General features: G+C 34.9%; 1 protein-coding gene across 1 annotated transcript; it reads left to right on the plus strand.

The window, feature by feature from the left end:
• Positions 1–3,401: 3,401 nt before the first annotated feature.
• On the plus strand, positions 3,402–6,556 carry LOC119066547 (MD-2-related lipid-recognition protein-like). The gene is made up of 5 exons (XM_037169083.1): positions 3,402–3,589; positions 5,879–5,969; positions 6,039–6,070; positions 6,143–6,309; positions 6,386–6,556. Exons 1-5 carry the CDS (start codon positions 3,502–3,504, stop codon positions 6,473–6,475), a joined length of 468 nt encoding a protein of 155 aa, XP_037024978.1. The 5' UTR covers positions 3,402–3,501; the 3' UTR covers positions 6,476–6,556.
• Positions 6,557–10,263: the final 3,707 nt, after the last annotated feature.

Genomic DNA, 10,263 nt, shown 5'->3' on the forward strand with positions numbered 1-10,263 from the left:
GGAGTGTCTTCCATGCCCGATCGTAGTTCCTTCTTGTCCAGTCGGATCTACACCGAGGAGAAATCCAGCAGTACTGAATCAATGTCCCACGTACTCTTGTACGCCACGGTGTGTTGGTGAAAGGTGTTTTGAAGGAATTACACAGTAACAATTCTCATGTAAATAACAACTTTGTTTTTGTGACGCAAAACTTTTCCACCAGTTGTTCAGTATAATTCAGTGGTTCAAAATAAGACAGGGAGTAAATCACTAGATGTACAGAACGAAATTATTTACTCCCCGTATTCTCTTCTATATGAGAAGGAACTGTTCATATAATTCTTCAATAAAAAAAAAATTGTGCTAAGGTGTACAAATTCCAATGCTAAAATTCTATTTTTAGGTTCAACCATATCATAAGAAAAATAGACACCATGATATGACCGAAATTCTATTACTGAACTCTAACAATCTGAGTGATAATGACCACATCAAAAAAAATCCCATCTGGCTGACGAATTTCTTATCAAGTATAGATTCAGTACTCGTGCACTCAGCCTAAAAATGATTTATAAAATTTGAATATTACTATTTACAATATTCGGTCATTTCGAATCTACTTATAAAAGTATACCAGTAAAGTAGAGAAAAAAAAAGAAATTGAAGATGATTGTTGTGAACCTATTAATTTAACGACTTTTTGCAATGAAGATTAGAGAAACTGGTTGATGTTTCCAATCTAAAATTTCTATATATTTGAAAGAAAAAATATGCAAGGTTTTGGTTACATGATTGGAATAATGAAATGAGATGTTTTTGCACGAGATTTAATACTGCCAATGATAGGGTTACCCTTCAAGGTTCAACGGAAGCGTCAAATAAAAGTTTAAAATTTTTCGAGTTTTTGAATTTCATTACTGGAAGCTGGGTTCCGAAAAAAGAACATCTAGCAACGAATCAAAAGGTAGATAAACTTAGAAATTCCTCTTAGATTCAAAGAATGGTTATTTGTGTACCTGTTTTGGACGATTGATTTTAGGCAATTTCGCGGATTGTAGGCCGAACGAAGTGAGGCTTACAAGCGAAAGTGCCTTAAATCAACCGTTCCAAACAGGTGCACATGTAAGTTTTCATGCATAGGGCCAGAAACCCGAGAAAATTCGAAAAATTGCCCTCATTTTCGCCCCAGAAGCATGAAAAGTCCTTTGTTACAGTTTGATACAGTAAAATTTCAGCTGTTTTTCAGCTGATCCACACAAAAATCAAAACTTTATATGATTTCACCACTACCATGCGCGTGCGTATAGCATATCATTCAGTCAGGCGATTTTTTTAACGTTGCGCTTCAGCAACGGACTGTTCGAACCTATCATGCTTACCCAACGAACAACTACAGGCAAAAAATAATAAAAATAAAAACCTAAAATGCCTAATGAAAACAGCACTAACATTCTCAACAAAAGGTACATTCCGAAAACAACAGAGCTAATCGTTGCTCTTCCCATTCCCTCGCTCATTGTCAGGTTTAGTGAGTTATGATAGAATAAACTATAAACTATCGAAACAGAGAGACTGTTTCGGCCTCAGGATACTACAGCGGCCATCGTCAGTTGCTTTGTAGTATCCCTTCACAAGCCAGTAATGAAACATCACACTTGAACTACTGGCATGACTTTTATTAATTCGAAAAAGTTTTCATGAGTAATCAAGAAAGGCCTACATCCGGAATCATTCACGGCACTCAAGCACACCACCAACGACAAGCAAACCATCACAGTTAGGTTAAAACAGAAACACTCAAACAAAGGAAAATAGGTCTAACTACATCAACTCCACCTTCGAGATTCCAAAACGGCCGTACGAATCGCATCTGTAAAATCCGTATAAACAAGTATAAACAGTTTAATTGTATGGAACAGTTGAACAGCAGCTGAAGCAAATTCATGCTCAAATTTCTCTAACTCTGACTGTAAGAAAATCCTCAAATTAATTGAAAATCTGCAAAACTAATTTTATTCAAGAGAACCGAATGGTAGTTAAATATCATCCACAAAATTTTCAATCCTTTAACAAAATGAGTTTAGTTACGTAGATTTGATAGGTAACCGTTTTTTGGACCGCGCTTCTTGGACTGCATGGGATTAAGAGCGCTCACCCCTTGGCAATTTTCTAGCCTACATTTGTGCGCAGAAATATTCGTTTTTTGATGATTTCTCCGAACCAAAATCTTTTTTTTTGAAAAAGCAAAACCATTAAAGCATGCAAAAATGTGTTACTTAAAAAAAATGGTTTGTGGTCGTTAACTTAACCTACTTGGAGAAACCGTTGCAAAACATATAAATTTACACATTTGCAAAGGTTTCACTAAGTGGAATAAGTCCACAAACAGATTTTTCTCTTAAAAGTTACACATTTTTGCATGCTTTAATGGTTTTGCTTTTTCAGAAAAATATTTTGGTTCAGAGAAATAATCAAGAAACGATTATTTTTGCGCACAAATGTAGGCTAGAAAATTGCCAAGGGGTGATCGCTCTTAATTGGTATAACCTTTGTCAAGAGTTGCGCATTTCAATTTAGTCCATTTAATTTCGCTATATTGATTTTAGAAAGGTATACGCAAAGTATACTCTATTGAGTGACCAAACTACAAAATTTCAGGATAACAAGAACTTCAACACTTTGGACAAGAATGTTCTGAACCTGAACAACAAATTATTCATCAATTTGGAAGCATATCATGCATGTTATCTAATGTGTGTTAATGCTAGTGTAGGAGTTAATAAATGGCAAATCTTGGCCCTTTCTAAAATGGACCGGATATTCTCTTTAATAAAAATTCCTACACACCACGTAATGCTTTAATGCTACTCTCTATTTAGAATTAAAACTCTGTGTGAAACACATTCTGAGAATTTACTTGGAAAAAATTGCTAATAAAATGAGAAATAACAAAGCTAAGCGGATTTGTAGAATTGTTTACTTAAAATTACAAATTGATTTGATAATTTAAATGAACGCAGAATATGGTGAGAAAGTCATAGTCCTATAGAAGTGCAACCGGAACATGTAAATTAGAATCTGAAGAGTAGACAAACCGGGGAAAAAATTGACCATTTGCTTAGTTAACAAAATGCATCCATCTCGTGCTGATTTTTTTTTTCTCTTTTGTATTTCAAATGAATTTTCATGAACCTTTTATGTTTATAAGCTTCGTTTGAAACGCACTTAAGAATTGGTTCTGTTCTGAAATCTTATCGTCTCCGTTTCAAAGACACAAGCAAAAACATTATCGCTTCAAATAAACAAAAACAGTACAACAAATACATAGAAATACACATTATTCCTAGTCAACATTTCGTCGTACTGGGAGAAGAGACGGCATATAAATAATAATAAATTTACATTTACGACAAATAAAATAATTTTCAGTCAGCATCAATTTATCAGTTAACCGAAGCAGCTCGAAGGGAACAGATTTACTTAACAGTTTGACCGTTTGAATATCAGTGATATAAGTTCAAGATGAAGTTAATTCTATCAATCATTTTTACCATATTTGTGTCTAGTGCTGTGGGTGAAATTATTAAACATGTTGAGTGTAGAGACGTAGGTAAGGATTGCCTTTTTGAATAAGAATTAAAAAAGGAAATTATTCTTTTTTGATCTGATAGGTCGTTAATCTACTGAGATTTTCTCTATTGGGTTATCTAACGTGCACTTTACTATTTAAATGAATTTACATAATGACCGAATCCTATGCACAGGGAACTGAAAAAAACGGCTAATCATTTCAATTCAAATATGACCTAGCGCGTCACAAAGAAATAATCAAAATTGTAATTACGATTAATTTTAATCGAAAGTGATCTCAAAGCCATTTGTAAAAATTAATACGGACTAAAATGCGATATAGTGTGACTTCGTCTGTTTAATTTATAATGATTAAGCGAGGCACCAAGATATTGAGGGCTTATTCACTCTTCCAGATATTTGTACAGTGGCGCTTTAAAGGTAATGCAGGTGTGGTTCTAAAAGGATCCTTCTCAAACCTAATTCGAATTTCGAAATCGATTTTCAAGAGCAGAATCTTTTTTCGGAAAAGTATTTTCATAGAAAGAGCATAAATCTACAGTATCCCTACTGTTATACAAGGGAAAAAAAACCGCAGCTCGTTTAAGATAATTATACTATTTACGCATGCCTCTCAAACACTACATCGTGAATGTTGAAAGTAAAATTTAAGGTGAACAATTTCATGTCCTACTCGTATAATCTGCCAATGAGTCAACACAGTCAACTATTGACAGGGCCGAACTGGTTATCACATCGGAAAAGCGCATAGGGGTTGTTTTCATCGTTCTACACATGCATACCATCACACAATATTAGCGTCTCCTTTTTCATTTTTTCCATTTCACACGTACGAGTGAGTGCAACCATATGAGTTAAGTGTACGTGAAGTACACGTGTTACTTCAGTATTTTTTTGTTTTCACAAGTAGATAAGAAAGGGTCATGTAAAATAGGACTTTTCTAAAATTTAATTTATGACACAAGAATTGTACACATTTTGTCGCAATAGATGTTGATTCTCGTGTGTGATAAAATACTAGCACCCGCTTTATGACCCATGACTGGGCTAGACATATGAACATAAATTCATCGTATTTGGGCTCTGACATATACGAGTTATTCAGTGTGTACGTCGTTGCAGCGACCAAACACACAGCAACTAGCCCAAATTATGAAGCTTGAGTGAACTTTAGGACGTTACTAATGCGATATAATCGCTAGAAAAATTCCATGTGGAATTTTCTGACACGGTAATCGAACATGGATCATTTGGTGGAACGGCTGTACGTAACCACTGAGTCCATATAGTGTACTGAAAAATGAGCGACGAAATTTCGATATTCTAAAAACAAAATCAGTTGTGTTATTTGTTATCTATCGACAGTTATGACACACAAAAAACGACCTACGAACTTAAAATGCATGTTAGGCAATCTAAAGAAGTAATGGATTTCGAGACGATAATGAAGGAAATACATGAAGAGAAGCAAGAGATGTTGAAGTTTTATGAAACCAAAATTAAAATTTTAGAATTTATCGAATGATTTCATATTTTTGAAGCGTTCATTTCAGAGCTCAGGGTCAGGGAATTTTCGAAAGTTCTCAAGAATTTCGAGAATTTTAACTGTCAAAAATTCTTGAATTTTAGTATTTTGAGCATTTTCAAGAAAATCAAGAATTTTCAAGATTTTCGAGAATTTTCAAGAACCAATTTCCCGATAAAATCGATATTGATAAATTGATAAAATAGTCTTTTACATGTTTTGTTTCCCCTAGGGTCGAAAGTGGCTTATTACATACCAAGAGAAAACAAGAAACTTGGTTTAGGTTTCAAAAGCATGTAAAATCCATTTCATGTGTCGGGGCCAAAAATGAGGGAGTTTTGTGATTTTTCTCTGGTTTTCGATCCCTTACATGAATTTTTTTTTGAGTGAGATCGTTCGGGCTACAACTCGCGAAATTGCCTAAAAAGAATCGTCCAAAGCAGATACACAAATAACTATTACATAAAAGTATCGTTTTCGAGTGATTATTGAACTCGGCTTTGAGTGTCAACAAAATTTACACGAAAATTTGATTTTTTAACTCTTTATCCCTTTTTATGTAGATAACTTCTCTGCGACAAAATAAAAATCGGTGCAGGTAACATTCATTTACTGTTTGCCAAATTGAGACTTTCTAAGGGTGATATGGCTGCGACGGCAGTGGTAGAATTATTCCCCGCCAATTCTGTAGAAAACGTCCTTTATCTCGTGTTACCTTCTCTTCCAGGATACTATTTATTGAATATTTCTGTTTTTAACATCCAATTTTAAATTATTTTTCAGTTAACAAATGCCAGATTCATGCTGTACGGATTAATCCCTGTCCACAGGCTGCTGACGACATAGCAAATCCATGCCACATTAAACGTGGAAGGTATGTAACACCTTTATATGTATCCATCGACTCTAATTCTAAACTAAATCTTTCTTCGTACATTTCCAGGTCGGCTACTGTTGAATTCGACTATACTGCCGGTAAATTATTTATATTAAAACGATGCTACCTTACCTTTGTGCTGCTAATGTTACTAAAATAAATTCATTTAGACTTTGATGCTACAAATGCTAAAGGTGAAATATTTTGGGTTTCCCCCGAGGGAGATCTACCTTTCCAAGGAATGGATCAGAATGCATGCAATTACACCCAATGTCCGATAAACAGAGAGAGACGAACCTACACACAAAGATTCGATACAATGAGAAAATATCCAGCGGTAAGTTCGTTAAATATTCACATTGATAGCTACAGCTGTGCGATTCGTTACAATCGTTCTATTTTGTTAATTGCAGAGAATATTTGATCTCAGATGGAAATTGTCGAATGCCGATAATGCAGATGAGTTTTGCTGTTTCAACATCAAAATCAAGCTGACCAAGTAAAACGACTTTCATTCTTTTACCAGAAGTCGTAGGCAGTTACGATAATTTAGCTTGTAATAAAAAGACATTGAGAAAACTGTGGTCGGTTTTCATATTTATATTTCTTACAAGCCGAAAGATTGAAAAAGGTCTAATGGAATTCGAAACGGAATAATTACATTAAACGTATGGTTCTCCCGAGAGGATCACTTCAAAATAATATTAATTTCTGTAAAAATATTTTTGCCGACTGCTGCAGAACCTTTTAAAATTGGCGGCGGTGGCTTGAATTGGCTAAGGACACTTTACAGCACGGGACTTACTTTGTCGTAAGCCAAATTAGTTATTATCAGCGGCGATGATTTAAGCCGTTTCAAACGACAGCGCTTTTTCTGAAAAATACGGCGATTTAGGCATTTTGTGTAGCTTTAAGGCCAGTTCATTCTCGCATACATTTTTGCGATACATGCGACCATGAACTGGCCTTAAGAGTTGTATTTTACTTCGTTCGGGACTTCCAATATTCCTGTTATCAATTTTAAAGAAGATAGTTTTGAGATGAATTTGAATGGGAAGACTTAAAGTTGCAGTAATGCAGTGCAGTTTCAATATTTAATCTGTTACAGGCAGGAAGCATATGAACAGTATTATAAACGGGTCTATTACTTCCATCGATCAAAGTATTTTCAATCTGTTGATTTAAAATCTTGTACTTCAATTGTTTTAACATGCATTTTTCTATATAAAAGACCATATTACCCCGATCTTGTCATTATTTTTGTCGTCGTTATCGATAACAGATGAATAGCCGTATGTGACATATTAGAACTTTTTTTTGGAAAAGCAAGCTATTTAAATTGAGTACCCTTCTCGTACGGGTCATAACTAAGTTATCTTTTCATACATTCACCAATTGAATTTTTTAGAAGGATTCTTCTAAAAAAACAGCAGACCGAAATCGGACGCATTTTCTACCTGACTGGATGGACTCCAGAAGCCAAAACCACTTTCAAAGAAATTCTTCGAGGCTAGTGTGAGGTTATCAAAACCGAAAACGTGAACTTTTCGTACAAAAATTTCTACAGTTACACGAGCCATACAGGGTCGTTTGGGTAGGTATTAGAAAGGTAATTGCATGGACTTTCAGGCCATGGGGGTTTGGATGCATCTAAGATGAAATATGAGAAATAGAAATGTTTAAGCGGTTATATTGCATCGTAGATGCTTCCAAACCCCCATTAGACCATATTTGCCCTTGTAATGACATACAATTACCTTTCTAATGACACCCCACACGACTATGTGCGGTCTTCATTGAGAAATTTCTTTAAGGAAAGTGTAAGATTTCAGTCTTTTTTCGGTTGAAAACTTCAACTGCACAATATCAGTGTGGATGAATTTTAAACCCAATAAGACACTATTTGCCCCGAAAGTACATTCAATTACCTCTGTAATGACACCCTACACAACCCTGTACGACTCGTGTAACTGGAGAAATTTTTGTGAGATAAGTGCATGTTTTCGGTTTATGATCACTAGCCATGCAAGCTTCGAAGAATTTTTTTGAAAGTGGCTAAGGTTTCTAGGGTCGAATACCTGACTGGGCACATATAAAAAATTCCAATGGAAAATGCGTCCGATTTCGATCTGCTGTTTTTCAGAAGAATACTCTTACGAAATGCAGTGAGGGATTTTTTTTGAACTGAAGCGGCAGTACAGAAAACGTACAAAAAACACCAATTTTTGACTTTTGGTGGAACCTCAGCCAATAAAAGAATATTAAAATTAAACGACTGCGGCTTTAGACTATTAGGACCAATGGCTATCTGGGCATGAAAACAAAGTGAAGCCAAAAAAATAGCTCCGACTGAGCCTGGTCCACTCAGTAGTATTGTTAAGTTCACGCTGTAAGTTCGCTTCAGAATTTGAATTTTCGATGAATCCAAAAGTTTCACAGTAACAGACTCACAAAGTAACAAAGGTTGGTAAAATTCATCTATTTTAGAACGTTTCTTCATACAAATTTCCAACTTCTGAAAATTTAATCTCTCCACCAAATCTTAAGCTAATGTGGCGTGAGATAGCTCGTTGAACTTGTATGTACATAGGGCGATGCTAATGACAACTTTCTTTTAAATGGTTTACTTGTGTTTCACAAAATGTTGTGCCTATCACAAAACAGATGGCCCAGGGTTCTAAGCAACTTTGTGATTTTGAATGAAGTGAGAGATGGCGTTTATAGCGAACTTTAGTAAATGAGTAAATGGGAAAATCCGATGCGACATGCAAATCTTATTTTCTGAGACGCTTTCAATAGCCGGCTTCAACTCGACGAATAAGAAAATTTGGAAAGTATTAATTTAAGACAATAATTGAAATTCCATCTACGAGATTTCTATTGTTGCTTTTTTAAGACATACCTACGCCACTGATGAATTCCATTCATTTCTTTTCGTTTAAACAATTTTTATTATGTGTAAGTATGCGAGATGTGAGATCGACAAATATAGTTGTAACAAAGTTATGTGTGAATATATTCGGCACAATTAAATACTTTTTTTTATTTGTTTAGTTCTCATTCTCATATTGCTTTAGCTTTGATCCGTTCAATTCACAACCATATTAAATCAAACGTATATGTATCGCATAAAAACGCGCATATTGTTACCTATACCGAGTGTACGTGCACAGAAAAATTAAATTTCAAGCCGCCTAATTCACCGGAAAGTCTGTCGAAAATTGAGAATTTCACTTCTTCAGGTTTTTTTTGGTCCCGCTGTGAAGTGGATTTGCGAAAAAGAAGTAGAGACATAAACAGCAAAGCAAAGGTCAACAGCAACTCTTTAAGTCGTCTTATCGATTACGGCTACTCGGAAAGATTTTTTTCGTTCCCTGGATAATGACATGATTGCCAGAAATTAATTGGAGAAATTTGAAACGACGACGTGATGCTTATGATATGACGAAAAATAGCAAGCTTTTCATTTAGGAAAATTCAATATAAATGCTTTCGGCAGTTTAGAGAATGATTATATAAAATTAAAGGTGACATTATCGAGGTCATTATCCCTTCAATCGACAAAAATATTTCACCAACATTAACGAATCGAATCTGTTACTTTTTTGAGTTTCGAAGAGTTCGAAGCAAAATCTATTACTTCATTAAATTCATCATGATAAAATGCTTGACCAAATCATTTATTTTGTAGTTACTGTCAATAACAGATGAGTCGCGTACTAACACGACAGAGTAAAGTTAACCAGGCAGGGAGCGCTTGTTTGACAAGGGACCTGAATAATCTAGTAGCCCTTGATATTTTGCGAATAAAATTTTTCAATTTATGTCAGTGTTCATTTGAGTTCATTTTCATCCCATGTATTAGGTCACTTATTTGACGTTTCGAAAATGAACCGCTCCTGCCTGGTTTATTTTACTCTGCCGTGGTACTAACTAAAAAGTTATATTTTTGCGGTGATCTGTCGTTATCTGCAACATATTTCAGTGCATATGCACTTTCATTCATCCTAGCCAAAGATTTTGCTCTCTTAAAAACAACAAACTTGTTAGGAATGCTGCAGTACTGGTCTGCTCATATTCTTCATTTCAAATTCTTTTCTCATTTCCTCGTCGCAAACTGAAATCTTTTTTAATCGTCAAACCATACGACATACTATGCCTGCGAATATGTTGCAGAATCCTAATATAAACACACCGAATCAACCTGTTGCTTCTCAAATTCGAATGTGTTTTCTTGTTGTGTTATTATTCTCTGCATAAACATTATCATTCAACAATATTGTTTTCCTAT

This window comes from Bradysia coprophila, chromosome IV (assembly GCF_014529535.1).
Source record: "Bradysia coprophila strain Holo2 chromosome IV, BU_Bcop_v1, whole genome shotgun sequence".
NCBI classification, from domain to species: domain Eukaryota; kingdom Metazoa; phylum Arthropoda; class Insecta; order Diptera; family Sciaridae; genus Bradysia; species Bradysia coprophila.

Excerpts from the sequence above, each read along its gene's own strand:
- LOC119066547 (XM_037169083.1), top strand. The coding sequence starts at position 3,502 with ATGAAGTTAATTCTATCAATCATTTTTACCATATTTGTGTCTAGTGCT. Across the intron at positions 3,590-5,878 it reads TGTTGAGTGTAGAGACGTAG|TTAACAAATGCCAGATTCAT; the intron begins GTAAGGATTGCC and ends ATTATTTTTCAG. Across the intron at positions 5,970-6,038 it reads TGCCACATTAAACGTGGAAG|GTCGGCTACTGTTGAATTCG; the intron begins GTATGTAACACC and ends GTACATTTCCAG.